This window comes from Hemiscyllium ocellatum, chromosome 4, assembly GCF_020745735.1.
Source record: "Hemiscyllium ocellatum isolate sHemOce1 chromosome 4, sHemOce1.pat.X.cur, whole genome shotgun sequence".
In the NCBI taxonomy this organism is placed as follows: domain Eukaryota; kingdom Metazoa; phylum Chordata; class Chondrichthyes; order Orectolobiformes; family Hemiscylliidae; genus Hemiscyllium; species Hemiscyllium ocellatum.
Genome location: NC_083404.1, coordinates 1,581,835 through 1,598,779, shown reverse-complemented (window position 1 = coordinate 1,598,779; position 16,945 = coordinate 1,581,835). Strand labels below are relative to the sequence as shown.

Genomic DNA, 16,945 nt, shown 5'->3' with positions numbered 1-16,945 from the left:
GATGGGGTTGGGGGGGAGATGGGGTTGGGGGGGAGATGGGGTTGGGGTGGGGATGGGGATGGGGGGGAGATGGGGATGGGGGGGAGATGGGGGGAGATGGGGTTGGGGGGGAGATGGGGTTGGGGGGGAGATGGGGTTGGGGGGGAGATGGGGTTGGGGGGGAGGTGGGGTTGGGGGGGAGATGGGGTTGGGGTGGGGATGGGGATGGGGGGGAGATGGGGATGGGGGGGAGATGGGGGGAGATGGGGTTGGGGGGGAGATGGGGTTGGGGGGGAGATGGGGTTGGGGGGGAGATGGGGTTGGGGGGGAGGTGGGGTTGGGGGGGAGATGGGGTTGGGGGGGAGATGGGGATGGGGTTGGGGGGGAGATGGGGATGGGGGGGAGATGGGGATGGGGGGGAGATGGGGTTGGGGGGGAGATGGGGTTGGGGGGGAGATGGGGATGGGGGGGAGATGGGGTTGGGGGGGAGATGGGGATGGGGGTGGGGGGGAGATGGGGTTGGGGGGGAGATGGGGTTGGGGGGGAGATGGGGATGGGGGTGGGGGGGAGATGGGGTTGGGGGGGAGATGGGGTTGGGGGGGAGATGGGGATGGGGTTGGGGGGGAGATGGGGTTGGGGGGGAGATGGGGTTGGGGGGGAGGTGGGGTTGGGGGGGAGATGGGGATGGGGTTGGGGGGGAGATGGGGTTGGGGGGGAGATGGGGATGGGGTTGGGGGGGAGATGGGGATGGGGGGGAGATGGGGTTGGGGGGGAGATGGGGATGGGGGGGAGATGGGGTTGGGGGGAGATGGGGATGGGGTTGGGGGGGAGATGGGGATGGGGGGGAGATGGGGTTGGGGGGGAGATGGGGTTGGGGTTGGGGGGGAGATGGGGATGGGGTTGGGGGGAGATGGGGATGGGGTTGGGGGGGAGATGGGGATGGGGGGAGATGGGGATGGGGTTGGGGGGGAGATGGGGATGGGGGGAGATGGGGATGGGGTTGGGGGGAGATGGGGTTGGGGTTGGGGGGGAGATGGGGATGGGGTTGGGGGGGAGATGGGGATGGGGGGAGATGGGGATGGGGTTGGGGGGAGATGGGGTTGGGGGGGAGATGGGGTTGGGGGGGAGGTGGGGATGGGGGGGAGATGGGGTTGGGGTGGGGATGGGGATGGGGTTGGGGGGAGGTGGGGATGGGGATGGGGATGGGGTTGGGGTGGGGTTGGGGTGGAGGTGGGGTTGGGGGGGAGATGGGGTTGGGGTGGGGATGGGGTTGGGGGGGAGATGGGGATGGGGTGGGGATGGGGTTGGGGGGGAGGTGGGGATGGGGTGGGGATGGGGATGGGGTGGGGATGGGGTTGGGGGGAGGTGGGGTAATGACAAATATGATTTGAAGCATGAATGTATAAATATTAACCAAAGGGAAAGCTTCGTGTGTGACACAGTATGAGTTAATATTTCTAAAATAGTTAATACTGAAGACTGCAGTCGGCTCCATCATGATGTTTGACTGATGTCAGTGCATTTTAGGATCTTGTAGGACAATGACCTATGTCTACAGGCATCTGTATCGTCAGAGCAATGATCTCTATCTGACACTGTAACTTACACCTGATTGTTATCAGGCAATAAACTACAACTTATTTAAAATTAGACCTTCTGGTTGAGACTGACTCGTGGCTTCCTCAACCACTGTCGGCCCTTAACACCCACAAAATAACCAGGAGAGGGTGCTGCCAGCATCGGGGAGGGAGTCAGTGTTTCATGTTGATGATTATTAATCTGAAAGCAGTGAGTTTAACTTCTTTGCACGCTGTTCAATAGCAGCTTTGTGAATGAATAACTAAATGAGGGGGAGAGGGGTTGCTACTAACACTTTTGCTAAACTGTTCGCAGGCTGTGGGTGGGGAGGGTAGGGCATTGGTGGCTGCAGATAATGAATTAGTTTAGTTGGGAGGGGAGAGACGTTGAGATATGTTAACAATGCCCAGAATGATTGTACTGGCATGTTGTCTAATGGTTCATTTTCTGAACATCAAAACAAACCATTTGGTAGGCAGGATAATGTATGGCTTTGTGTGAGTGGAGCTGAGTGTAAGTGGATGGGGAGCTGGCTGAGTGGGGCTCGCTGAGAGTGCCCCCTGGCTGCCGCTGCTCGCTGGTGCGGCTGGAGCCTCTCTCTTTGTGTCGACTCGCTGGTTCAGAGTGAAGCTTCTCTCCTGGCGAAAGCCAACAGCACATTCTCCTCTTTGCAAAGGGGACGGAGGGAGGGGGCTAGCTCAGGAAATCCCCTTCACCTCGGGACCAGGCGCTCCCCTCCTGACTCCAGTCCTCATGTGTTGCAGAGTGCAGAGGTGTTTCTGTTGGCAGTAGGAGAGTCCAGCTGCTGCTGTGTGTGTTTTTGGAGAGTTACTGTAGACCACAGACGGATGTGAGACAGGGAAGGTGTGCCTCCTCCTGTCTTTTCTCTCTTTCTTTCTGCTGTCACCAACAACCCAGAGGAACACAGGGGAAGCTGCTGAATGTGTTCACTGCAAATTTCACTGAGATGGATGTGACGTTTTATCTGCAGACTGCTCCAGCTGCCATCTCCACAGATTCTCCCTGCCTGGGACCTTCACCCTGCTTAGATCCATACTATAGCAATAAGGTGATTGAACTTCCGTTCTCTTTCACGCATGTTGTTACTTTGGTGTCTGGTTGAATGTTTCTGGAGTTGTGGTGGGCACATTCAGTGCCCTGGGTACCTGCACTTGGCCACTCACTGTGAGATGTTGCTGCTTTGTAACTCAGTGAGGCAGCCGGGATGTTAGGGGGCACATCCATGTCCTGTAACCCTGGCGTCCCCCTCTCTCCTTTTATAATCGCAGGATGTTTCTAGTACTGAGTGGTTTGGGAGTAAAACTGCATAAACTAGTTGCGACTGTTTTGCTTTCATTGTCAGAAATTGGGAGGTTGTGATCCCGCTCTATCACGAACAATTCTTATCGAACATTTTCCAATCTCTGAACAAGAGTGCAGCTTTGTCAGAAGCGGCTTGTGTTGTGCATCACGTCTCGTTGTTACAAATATAATGTCAGCAGGCTACACATTTCAAACCCTAATCCCATCTTCCAGTGGCTACTAACCAACTGGTCAATTAACTTTCAAAATCTCCTTTCTATGCTGGCTGACTTTTAATGTATTTAATATTCAAGCATAAAGGACGGGGTTTACATAAAATTAGTCAGTTACTATTGTGTCCGTTTACTCACGTTAACAAAGTATCTGCTGGTATTGGGTGGTTATATTAGTTGGAATGAGTTTGAAGTTCACTGAAACCTACTGTTTGGAAAGTGCCCCATGTCCACCAGTGTTGAGGAGCAAAGCAATTCAAACAAGGCTAGTTACAGCAAATGTGTGAGGTATCTGCTATATAAACAGACAAAAATGGGCGGAATGCTGTTGTATTTGGGTCAGACTACGGGACAAACACAGAGGACCTTTCAGTAGCTGAGTATGAGACATGAACAGAAATCTTCACTAAAGTGTATGCCTGATTTGTGTCTGTGATAAAGCAGCAGCAAAAATAACATCAACAAATCAATATTCCTGAAGCTGGAAGATATAAATACAGCAGATATTTAACTAAAATATTCATGGTTAATTTTGAGTTAGTACGGCATCAGTGTATAGAATCTAACCCTATTATTTAACTAATTTTAAATCACGAGGCAATGATGGATATATTTAAGTACAGATGTAATTAACCCAGTGCAACATTAAATCCAATCCTATCACTTTCCTTTTAAAAGCATCCTTTGTGCAATTCTTGTAAAGTAATGTGTTCATGATACAATGACTATTATCTTTTAAAAATAATGAATTTGTTCAAGTTTAGCTGTAACCGATTACAGTTCAGGTGTTGAAATACATAGTAGGCTCAGACTCTGAAAACTAGGAAACAAAAAAGTTACTATTTCATTGTGACATAACAAAGCATCATTAGCCTGTTGTGAGCAGCGTGTACATCATGAACAGGTGCACTTTCAGGTTTGGGGTCCAATAACGCGCTGAAACAAGAGAATAAAGTGCAGATAAAACAACAAATGCCTCCTTTTTTAGTGGATACTGCATTTTAAGAGTAATATCTACATACGTAACACACATTTCCCCTGTGGTTTTTAGATTAATACACACTCACCTTTAAGCTTGTTTCTGTTTCTTCTCTTTGAACACATTTAAATATAATGAATTAATAAAATGTTTCGCAGTTAATATGGAACATGAAAAGACCTTAAACTATTAAGAAATGTGCAAATTCTAGTCTATTGTGAAAGTAACAGGTATAGATAACTTTGAGGCTAATCTTGCCTCAGTGTTTGAAGTATTTATAAAATCCTTCTTAGTTTATGGTGCCAGTTGAACCCAAGTTTGGATTACAACCTTTAAATTAACTCTCAAGTATCCTTTGTTCTCGGTGTAATTATTTACAATAATGTTTGAGCCTTCACTTGAATGAATGGAAACAAAATGAAATGAATAAATTGTTTGACAAATTATTGCTGAGAAATTAATAAATTATTGCTGAGAACACAGGACCGTGATAATTGGTGGACTTACAATGATTAAAACACATTCGGCTAAGTTCATGAAGAGGGAAGGTTCAGAGGGATATAGGCCAATCACAGGCAAGTGGGACTAGTTTAGTTTGGAAAAATGGTCAGCATGGATTGGGTGGGCTGAAGGGTCTATTTCCATCATGCATCACTCTAACCTCAAAGTTCATTTTCAAGAGCTGTGGGCTTATAGTAATTCATAAAAACCAGAAATGTTTTCCTGTTATGTATAAATGTGTCACTTTGCCTGTTATAAGCAAATAATTGTTAACTTGCCAGTTCAATATATTTACAGTGAACGTGAATCGGTTTTCTAATTATTGTTTTCTAATTATTGTTATGTCCTTTTATTCATTTTCATATGATGCTGGTGATTTATTTGATTGGTTTTAGTGAAACTATCATTTTCTTTGTCAGCATTTGAGTGCTCTGAGTAAGGATTGACCTTTCGGAGTAAATGGAGCTGGCTGCAGTTTTCTCCAGTCAGCCATATATCATTAGTAGCTGTTGTGAATTGCTCAGGGTTACTCTTTACCATTTAAGAAGCCATTTATTATCAGTCCTTTAACTTGTTGCAAAAAAGAGCAAATAACTTTTTAAAAATGTTACAGGAGTAATTTAGTAACTGCATGTATTGACTTTTCACAAAACAGTAAGGTTTGAACAAATGGGCGCTTTTGAAAAGTACAGGTCATATAATGTAATAATCACATTTAGTGATTCATAAAAGAACCCTATCTATGCTCCCTTGATAACTATAAAAAGCTGTTATGTTCATGGTATCAATTGGGATACAGCTGCTATGCGTTAATGATACATCATAGTCTGACTGATACACACAGAAAAGGTCAAACCTGAAGTGACCCTCAGAACACTTAACAAACTAATCTAGTTTTAAATAACATATTACCACCCCAGAAACTAAAATATTTCTGGCATCACATCGGACAGGCACAAGTAAACAGATGCCATGGGGAGCACGTTTTCTGGTGGTAATCGATCCAGGCTGCAAAACAAAGAGGGCTGTAAAGCTACTGTATGTTCAAATTGTAGTAATCTGAGCCCTTACATCTTTAAAATTAACAGCATGTAACGCATTCATTGTTTTAAGAAAATAGTACTAAACATTAATTAAGCACTTTAATCAAGTATTTTTTATTCTTGTGTTTAACTGGATGCTTACAAAATATAGTTTTATTCCAGGAATATTGTTTGAGCATTTAAATTTGTACATTTAAATTTTCATAGTAAGATTTTAAAATTTATTAGCCCATTCTCAATGATGTGGCGTAGATCCTGCAGTTGTTTTCAAACATATCATTGTTTTAAGCACCTACCTGGCATTTCACTCGGTTTCATTGGCTTAACCGGAATTGTAAGTAATTAGTAACAAAGTTACATGAAAACCATTAAAGACAATCACGTGTGACCCTTTGGCAAAGGCTGGACTAGAGATGGACATTAAATATTTAGATATAGCTCTGTTTCAAATTATTATACAGGGGATGTCTTCTGGTAAAATATTCTGCTGACCAGAAAATTATTTTTGATTCGAGCTTTAAGCAGAAGTAAAGCTTACTTTAGTCTGATTTTCTTTGCAGCTGCAAGAATCTATTTGAAGGCTACAATTGTACTGTTCTATTATAGGAATGGCAGTAAACCTTTTGAAATTCAATACTTTGAGTTTAAGCGTTACAAAATCCTTATCAATCCTATCTCTATTTGCACTTTCCACATTTATCTTGCATTATTTTCACATTATGTATCAATGCACAAGTGACACATTTTCAGCTTTCGAATCTTGCACCTTTACAATTCACAGTTGAGATGATGGTGACAGTTTTGCTGTAATAATTGCTTTGGCAGTTAATGAAGTTTTTATTGTGATGGGTATTTCAGCAGCTGCTTGCTCGTGAATGAGAAATGAGAAATTATATTGTTAGTTTCAGACATGGTATTACCTTTTTAACACAGACACAGAAAAATATATACACCATTCGTCAGTGATGAAGCAAGTCTTTTATTGTCTCAGCTGATGTGAGCGAGAATGGTATTGGTTATATGGTCAGCAAATGAATAGATCTACTTTGACTCTGGAATGCTGCCAATTTTCTCCACACAAAAGAACTTGACAAAAGAAAGAATTACTAATGCAGAATGCAAACTAGGAACAATCTAGAAAAAAAACTAACAACAGAAAAAAAATCACCATATGGTATCAGTGAATTTCAAATTGTTGTTATGTATTTAAATGCCTGTTTAATATAAAAACAGGAATCCATCAGTTGTAAATGCTTGTGCTTCAATTTTTAATGATGGTTATAAAGAATGATGTTAAGCTAGCCAGGTATAGGACATTAAAATTTATTTCTCAGTATGTGTTTTCAAACAAAACAATGCACCCTGTGGGACTTTTGCCAAGAAAACAGAGTTGTCCACTGCTAGAGTTCCTGTTTTCTCATCTATGTTGTAGTGGAACCAGTAGTTTGATCACTATGCCATGCTCCATATGTGACACTCATTAGTGTTTACTGTTGCTACAGTAAAGATGCATCTGTGCTCACCTCATTTAGAAACATGAGCCAGATTTTTGAAGATCATGTTAATTGTACTTAATTTGGGTTGATGGCCGTGGTTGTGTACTTTCTGACCTGTTTAATAAAGTAGTTGAATAATTATCACAGACTGAATTGAAATTAAAGTAAGAAAGAGCGTCTTTTTATGGAATGCCTCTCACTGTTTCAGCATGTTTCACAGGGTTTCCTAAACTGTGAATTACTTTTCAAGTATAGTCATCGTATCAGAGGCAAATATCACTGCAAACTTTAAACAGAATTTAAGGTCATAATTTCTATGAAGAAATACTAACTGAACAAAGTTAAATATCACACAACACCAGGTTATAGTCCAACAGGTTTATTTGGAAGCACTAGCTTTCAGAGCGATGCATCATCTGATGAAGGGGCAGAGCTCCAAAAGCTAGTGTTTTCAAAAAAATCTAATGGACTATAACCTGATGTTGTGTGATGTTTAACTTTGTCCACCCCAGTCTAATGCCGGCTCCTCCAAATCATAGCTGAACAATGAATATCATTTGAATAATGGTGTCATTAACTACATTCTTATTTTTTGGAATTGAGAGAAGTCATCTAATGCTCTGTCAGAAAACCTGGCACACAGCTGTGGTTGCTGCTTTCAGTTCCAGTCATAGGTAGTGTTGAAATTTTCAGTTTGTATGTAAGAACACTCCTCAGGTCAGATCAATACCAGTAGGAGAGCAGAACACTTGTTGCAATGCGGGAAATGCAGGGAGCTTCTAATCTCACTGGAAAAATATTCAACTGCTGGGAGAGGGCATAAACATTCAAATCTAAAACAGTGTCAATAAATAACCTACTTGTGGGTTGACCAAACTGGACAAAGAGCATTACAAAGGGCCAGAATGGAAAAAACCTAAATAAATATTTCTAACTGTTAAGCCATGGTAAATTAGTAAGTAATTACAAAAGGTGGCCCAGTGGCTCAGTGGTTAGCATTGCTGCCTCACAGCGCCAGGGACCCAGGTTCAATTCCAACCTCGGCTGAGTGTCTGAGTGGAGTTTGCACATTCTCACTACGTCTGTATGGGTTTACACTGGCTGTTGTAGTTTTCTTCCTCAGTATATAGATGTGAAAGTTAGGTGGATTGGCCATATTAAATTACCCATAGTGTCCAGGGATGTGCAGGCTAGGTGGGTTAGCCATGGGAAATATGGTGTTACGGGGGTAGGGTTGGGTGGGATGCTCTTCGAGAGTCATTGCAGACTCTATAAGTCCAATAGTCTCTGCCTGCACTATGACAGTTCTTTGGTTTAGACTGCTGTATGTGAATACTGAACCAACTTTGTGAGCTTGATGATCTATTCTGTTAAGGCTTATTGCAGAAATGTCATGATTGTTTGCTTGAAGATTTTTCAGTAGGACATAAACTTAATATCCTAGGAGCTATTCCATGGTATAATAGATATATTGTTACAAGTGTTCTGTTAATGACTGAATTGGACAACTCTAATTCTTTGCTTTCTGCTCCTACTTCTAGGTTTTGTTTCAGATACTTATTTTTTTAGTTAATCACACGCTGATATGTTTCACCAATGAATGGAACAAGCAATAAAACACAGCCTTACACATGGCGTTAGTTATCTTTAAGTGGTATTACATGTTAGCAACAAACGGACTTGTGTTAATTAAATGTTGAAATGAATGCATCTCTCCTGTTGTACAACCTCACTTTTTCCAAAAGAGAAAGTTAACAGCAGAGGGAACTGCTGTCTCTTGATTCTCGCACATACACTCTTTGAAACAATTTAAGCAGCACTTGTAGTTATATACAGTTCAGAAATTCCCAAAATGGTTTGAGCGTTGTGAACAACTGTTATTTCATTCAGAATGCGGGTTGGAACCAACAGAAGCAATAGCAGGTAACTGTTGTACATCAGCTATCATCCTCACAGTTCAACCTCCAACTGGTTTTCAAAGGTCTCCAAAAGCATTCTATAGTGACAGAGGATTGGACTATTTCAACCACATAAATACGTGGCTCCAGTTTGGGATATGTCATCCATTTTTATGCTTATGAATCTGTAAAAGTTTTGTGATTAATTCCTTTATTTTGTGGTGTAAACCAGAATTCTGTGACAATGGTAACATTGAAGGAACAGAGAGCTCTAAGAGCCATTAAACTTGACTGTTCCAAAATGTTAGGTACTTTCTGTGGCAAGCACTTCCTTAGGTCACTCAGGGCAGCACGGGAGGGAGGAGGGTGGGTCATTGTCGAGGGGACAGGCAGAGGTGTGAAGGAGGAAGAGAGAAGCAGACTCTGTTGGGCAGAGCTGCAGTAATGCTAAAAGCAATAGAACTCTATCAAGGTTCAGCATAAGTGGGGCTGTGGCAACTCCCCAAGCATTTTAATAGATCTATACAGTGAAAGTCATAGAGTCATAGAGATGTACAGCGTGGAAACAGACCCTTTGGTCCAACCTGTCCATGCCGACCAGATATCCCAACACAATCTAGTCCCACCTGCCAGCACCCGGCCCATATCCCTCCAAACCCTTCCTATTCATATACCTCTTAAATGTTGCAATTGTACCAGCCTCCACCACATCCTCTGGCACCTCATTCCATACACGTACCACCCTCTGTGTGAAAAAGTTGCCCCTTAGGTCTCTTTTATATCTTTCCCCTCTCACCCTAAACCTATGCCTTCTAGTTCTGGACTCCCCCATCCCAGGAAAAAGACCTTGTCTATTTAACCTATCCATGCCCATCATGATTTTATAAACCGCTATTAGGTCACCCCTCAGCCTCCGATGCTCCAGTGAAAACAGCCCCAGCCTGTTCAGCCTCTCCCTGTAGCTCCAACCCTGGTACCAACCTTGTAAGTCCTTTCTGAACCCTTGCAAGTTTATGAAGAAAGTGTAGGAAAGTCCAAAGTGTGAGGGCTCACTATGTGTGGGGGTTGTGGAGAGAGAGAGAGAGACAGAGGGAGAGAGAGATGTGTCTGTCTGTGTGTGGGGGTGGTGTCGGTAGGGGGATGTTTATTGGGGGTGAGGCTGTTATAGAAACACAAGCCGTATTTGCTTAGTGCAGCTGAGCCAGGTGATCGCCAAGGAAACAAAGCCAGAGGCAACATCACCTCAGCGAGTGTGTGAGAACCTGGATCGCTACCTGTGAGGAAGGACTGAGTTGTAGTTTCCAAGAATCCCATGGAGCACAGTCCCACAAAAAAATGGACCACTAGAACGTGATGGAGTTTAGAAGGATGAGGGAGAATCTAAATGAAACATACAGAATACTGAATGGCCTGGACAGTGTAGATGTTGGGACGATGTTTCCATTGGTAGGAGAGACTAGGACCTGAGGGCACATCCTTAGAGCAAAGGGAAGACCTTTTAGAATGGAGATAAGGAGAAACTTCTTCAGCCAGAGAGTGATGAATTTATGGAATTCATTGCCACAGAAGGTTGTGGAGGCCAGGTCATTGAGTGTAATTAAGACTGAGATAGATGGGTAAAAACAATGACTGCAGATGCTGGAAACTAGATTCTGGAGTAGAGTGGTGCTGGAAAAGCGCAGCAGTTCAGGCAGCATCCGAGGAGCAGGGAAATCGATGTTTTGGATGCCTCTGCAGGAATAGAGGCAGAGTGCCTGTAGGGTGGAGAGATAAATGAGAGGAAGGTGGTGTGGTGAGAAGGTAGCATAGAGTACAATAGGTAAGTGGGGGTGGGATGGAGGTGATAGGTCAGAGAGGAGGCTAGTGTGGATATGTGGAAAAGTAGATAGGCCGGTAGGACAGGTCATGGGGATGGTGCTGAGCTGGAAGTTTGGAACTGGGGTGAGGTGGGGGAAGGGAAAATGAGGAAACTGTTGAAGTCCACATTGATGCCCTGGGGTTGAAGTATTCTGAAGTGGAAGATGAGGTGTTCTTCCTCCAGGCATCGGTGGTGAGGGAGCCTCCAGGCGTCGGGTGGTGGATTATTGAGTCTCGAGGGTTAAGGGGAGAAAGCGGGAGAATGAGGTTGCGAAACATAGCCCTGATTGAATGGCAGAGCAGGCTCAATGGGCTGAATGGTCTAATGCTCCTATGTCTTATGGTCTTATGAGCAGTTATTGAGTGGTATTTGAGGCACTTTCAAGACCAGGTCATCATAAATGAACATAAGCCTTATGAAGTTTGAATGAGATTTAGGGAGATTACTATGAAATCTATGGGATCTCAGAGGGATATGGACCAAGTGCAGGAAAATGGGAATTTTAGTTTGGGAAATCTGGTTGGCATAGACAAGTTGGACTGGAGGGTCTGATTCCGTGCTGTATGATTCTATGTCTCTATGTATTCTGTACAACCGTCATTTCTCAGTTAGTATATTTGCCTCAAGTGAGGCTTGGGGTGTTATAAAATAACTCAAATGTATCTTTGAACCATCTAAAACTATTTTATCAATAATCCTGCATGTTAATTTCTGTTTTATTTGAGCTAAATTAATTATTGTTTGTCGACAAAAGGAACCTAGCTGAATTGTTTCTCATATTCTGCGAGTTACAGTCAGAAGCCTGTATAATTGATCATAACACCACGCGAGTTAAGTTGGGAAGTTGTTATAATCAGTGGAGGAGGGGACTAGAAAGGAATTGGTACAGTCCAACCTCAGGCATAACATTACAAAATAACACAATGGAATTGAGTTGAATGCAGTAAAATTTTTGATTCTTTACTATTGCCATCTTGATCAAGAAACAGAAATCAAAATCTCATTGTCATAATGAAGAGGTAAAGGATAACTAAATGATTGCCATGATTTGGAGATGCCGGTGTTGGACTGGGGTGTACAAAGTTAAAAATCACACAACACCATGTGGTGGCACGGTGGCACAGTGGTTAGCACTGCTGCCTCACAGCGCCAGGGACCTGGGTTCAATTCCCGCCTCAGGCAACTGACTGTGTGGAGTTTGCACGTTCTCCCCGTGTCTGCGTGGGTTTCCTCCGGGTGCTCCGGTTTCCTCCCACAGTCACAAAGATGTGCGGGTCAGGTGAATTGGCCATGCTAAATTGCCCATAGTGTTAGGTAAGGGGTATATGTAGGGGTATGGGTGGGTTGCGCTTCGGCGGGTCGGTGTGGACTTGTTGGGCCGAAGGGCCTGTTTCCACACTGTAAGTCTAATCTAATCTAAAAACCAGGTTATAGTCCAACAGGTTTAATTGGAAGCACACTAGCTTTCGGAGCGACGCTCCTTCATCAGGTGATAGTGGAGGGATCGATCATAACACAGAATTTATAGCAAAAATTTACAGTGTGATGTAACTGAAATTATACATTGAAAAATACCTTGATTGTCTGTTAAGCCTTTCATCTGTTAGAATACAGTGATAGTTTCACTTCTTTCATGTGTAAATCACAAAACCTTTTTATTAAAAATGTTGCATTCTCGGGTTAGCTGTTAACAATGGTGATAGCTAGACAATATGTTGAAGGTGTTAGCCCCCTGTGTTCTCTGTCTATGCCATTATGTTTGGATTGATTCTAATCTAAAAAGTGAGATAACAGAGTTTCACATAAATTCATGCAGTTTTTGCTATAAATTCTGTGCCTTACAATTGTATCCTCCACAATCACCTGATGAAGGAGCGTCACTCCGAAAGCTAGTGTGCTTCCAATTCAACCTGTTGGACTATAACCTGGTGTTGTGTGATTTTTAACTAAATGATTGACAATATTTAGTAGATTGTGGAATACTGAATTGTAATAGTCAAAAATATGCATTTAGAATGTGATCAAGTATGGCAGAACAAACATTGTTAAAGTCTTCATCCTTTTTGAACCTTTAAAATATTCAGACCTGCTGAGTTAAATACTAACAATTAAAAAAGTAATATTTAAAGCTCTGTTCCTTATCCAAACCCAGGAATATCAAATACAAGTTCACAAAAACCTACCTGCTATTATGAGATTTCAATCTTTTTCTAATTCCTCTCATGTCAACATTTAAAAAGAGATGTCTTACTAATACAACTAATCAAGATAGAATTTTCTCCTGCTTCTAACAAAGGCTGGTACTGTTTAAGTTCCTGTTCAGTGGTTAGTATGTATGGTTCATTGAGTGTTGTCAAAAAGACTTTTCTCTTGACTGACAGCCACACAGGAATGTGAAAAGGGATTTTAATTGCATATTATCTGTGAATATCAGATGCTGTGCATGGCCGCATTCATTTCAATGTATTGTATATTATATGTATTCAATTACTGCTGAGGTCCATATCGACAGGTCAGGATTTATTAGTTTGTGTATTATTTAAAACTAACTATATCCCTCTAAGAGTTAGAGTTATTTTTCAGTCAGTCAGAGAAAAGCACACAAAACCAGAAATAAGTTGCCATCATTTACATTACAGAAACTATTTACAGTAGCATTTTAAACATGTTGATATCATCAGTTTTATTTAATCTAGATTTCATACTTAGTTTTGATTCACACAAACATATTTTTGAATTTAAGCCACAGAATGTGATACTGTGTAGGGACTTTCTAATCTGTGGTCAAATATTATGTAAAGTTTTTCAGTTTTGTAACACTATTCAGCATTTTTGATAACTGTGCTTGTGATTGCTGTCTCATCGCATTAGTGCATAATGTCTCATTTTATTCCATGGTTACTGATTGCAATGCAAATTCAACTGACATAATAATTCACCTTATTTTTCCTGCACTATATCTCATTTTGTAATTTATTTACTGAAAATTGTCTTTCAGAACGTAAGCATTTGGTATTAGCATTTTAGCTCGTGAAATATGGAGAATGATGAACCAGTTTACTGTTTACCAGTTTCGTAGGTAAAGTGTTTAAAATTATTTACTGTGATTAGAAATGGCATGTCTAATCTCTAAATGTCACCCTAATCCTAAACCTAATCATAATCCCAAATATAATTCTAAACTTAAATCAACTCCTTCATCTGATACTAATCCCAGATCCATCATAACTCTTAAATGTAACCATACCTTTTAAACTAACCCCTGGTTCTGAACATACTCTCCCGTTGTAACCTTATTGCAAGTGGCTAACTGCCAACTCTGAATCTGAAAGAGAAAGGCTTCTCAAAAAATGCATCTGCAAAAAAGCGATCATCTAAGAAAATGATTGGATTAGATTAGATTATTTACAGTGTGGAACAGGCCCTTCAGCCCAACAAGTCCATACTGACCCGCCGAAGAGCAACCCACCCAGACCCATTCCCCTCTGACTAATGCACCTAACACTACGGGCAATTTAGCATGGCCAATTCACCTAATGCACAACTTTGGACTGTGGGAGGAAACGGAGCACCCAGAGGAAACCCACGCAGACACGGGGAGAATGTGCAAACTCCACACAGACAGTTGCCCGAGGCGGGAATTGAACCTGGATCTCTGGCGCTGTGAGGCAGAAGTGCTAACCATGTTTCCTTCTGATTGTGGAGAGACTTGAGTTTATCCAGGAGCATACAGCTTCCATTTAGGTGAACTGCTTTGATGAAAATCATGGCATTGTGCGCGGGAAATCATGTCTCACAAACTAGATTGAGTTTTTTAAGAAGTAACAAAGAAGATTGATGAGGGCAGAGCAGTAGATGTGATCTATATGGATTTCAATAAGGCGTTCGACAAGGTTCCCCATGGGAGATTGGTGAGCAAAGTTAGATCTCATGGAATACATGGAGAATGAGCCATTTGGATACAGAACTGGCTCAAAGGTAGAAGACAGAGATTGGTGGTGGAGGGTTGTTTTTCAGACTGGAGGCCTGTGACCAGTGGAGTGCCACAAGGATCAGTGCTAAGACCTCTACTTTTCGTCATTTATATAAATGACTTGGATGTGAACATAGGAGGTATAGTTAGTAAGTTTGCAGATGACACCAAAATTGGAGGTGTACTGGACAGCAAAGAGGGTTACCTCAGAGTATATCAGATGGGCCAATGGGTTGAGGAATGGTAGATGGAGTTTAATTCAGATAAATGTGAGGTGCTGCATTTTGGAAAAGCAAATCAGAGCAGGACTTATACACTTAATGGTAAGGTCCTAGGGAGTGTTGCTGAACAAAGAGACCTTGGAGTGCAGGTTCATAGCTCCTTGAAAGTAGAGTTGCAGGTAGATAGGATAGTGAAGAAGGTGTTTGGTATGCTTTCCTTTATTGGTCAGAGTATTGAATACAGGAGTTGGGAGGTCATGTTGCAGCTATACAGGACATTGGTTAGGCCACTGTTGGAATATTAGGTGCAATTCTGGTCTCCTTCCTATCGGAAAGATGTTGTGAAACTTGAAAGGGTTCAGAAAAGATCGACAAGGATGTTGCCAGGGAAGCAAGGAAATGGAAGAGTTGAATAGGTACTTTGAATCTGTCTTCACTGGGGAAGACACAAGCAATCTCCCAGATGTAATAGTGGCTGAAGGACCTAGGGTAATGGATGAACTGAAGGGAATTTATATTAGGCAGGAAATGGTGTTGGATAGACTGTTAGGTCTGAAGGCTGATAAGTTTCTGGAACCTGATGGTCTGCATTCCAGGGTACTTAAGGAGGTGGCTCAAGAAATTGTGGATGCGTTGATAATCATTTTCCAATGCTGTATAGATTCAGGATCAGTTCCTGTGGATTGGAGAGTGGCTAATGTTGTCCCAGTTTTCAAGAAAGGAGGGAAGCAGAAAATAGGAAATTATAGCCTGACCTCAGTGGTGGGAAAGATGCTGGAGTCAATTATAAAAGATGGAATTAAGACACATCTGGATAGCAGTAACAGGATAGGTCAGAGTCAGCATGGATTTACAAAGGGGAAATCGTGCTTGACTAATCTTCTGGAATTCTATTGAGGATGTAACAATGAAGATGGACAAGGGAAAGCCAGTGGATGTAGTGTACCTGGACTTTCAAAAAGCCTTTGATAAAGTCCTACATAGGAGATTAGTGAGCAAAATTAAGGCACATGGTACTTGGGGCAAAATACTGACTTGGATTGAAAATTGGCTGGCTGACAGGAAACAAAGAGTAGTGATAAATGGGTCCCTTTCGGAATGGCAGGCAGTGACCAGTGAGGTGCCGCAGTGATCAGTGCTGGGACCGCAGCTTTTTACAATATACATTAATGATATAGATGAAGGTATTAAGCTCAAAGGGCTGAAGGTTCTACTCCTGCACCTGTTGTCTATTATCTATTGTCTGTTATGAAATTTGAAAGGGTTCAGAAAAGACTTACAGGGATGTTGCCAGGATTGGAAGAATTGAGCTATAGGGGGAGGCTGAACAGGCTGGGGCTGTTTTCCCTGGAGCGTCGGAGGTTCAAAAAATCATGAGGAGCATGGATAGGATAAATAAACAGTCTTTTCCCTGGTGTGGGGGAGTCCAGAACTATAGGTTTAGGGTGAGAGAGGAAAGATATAAAAGAGCCCTAAGGGTGACTGTTTCACACAGAGGGTGGTGCATGTCTGGAATGAACTATCAGAGGAAGTGGTGGAGGCTGGTACAATTACAGCATTTAAAAGACATCTGGATGGGTATATGAATAGGGAGGGTTGAGAGGGGTCTGGGCCAAATACTGGCAAATGGCACTAGATTAGCTTAGATTATCTGTTGGACCAGAGGGTCTGTTTCTGTGCTGCACATCCCTATGAGTCTATGACTCTAAATGTCTGCCTAAAGTCTATAAAATAAAGATATAAACTTTTCACGATCACTCAACGCTTTACCACAAACATATTGCTTTCTGAGGTGGAGTCAGTGTTGTAATGTAGGAAATGAAGTTGCTAATTTTCACTCATCAAACACTTTCAGCCAATAATATGATGATGATCAGACTGTTT

At 42.4% G+C, this 16,945-nt stretch overlaps 1 protein-coding gene across 3 annotated transcripts in view; it reads left to right on the top strand.

The window, feature by feature from the left end:
• The first annotated feature begins 2,191 nt into the window (after positions 1 to 2,191).
• tox (thymocyte selection-associated high mobility group box) overlaps positions 2,192 to 16,945 on the top strand; it is a 463,082-nt gene continuing 448,328 nt past the window's right edge. For 2 of the 3 annotated variants that reach the window (XM_060824082.1, XM_060824080.1), the window contains exon 1: positions 2,192 to 2,626. In XM_060824082.1, coding sequence (XP_060680065.1) covers positions 2,525 to 2,626 — 102 coding nt within the window. In that variant the 5' untranslated portion in view covers positions 2,192 to 2,524. The remainder of the gene's footprint in view (positions 2,627 to 16,945) is intronic. The other variant, XM_060824081.1, reaches the window with a different exon arrangement.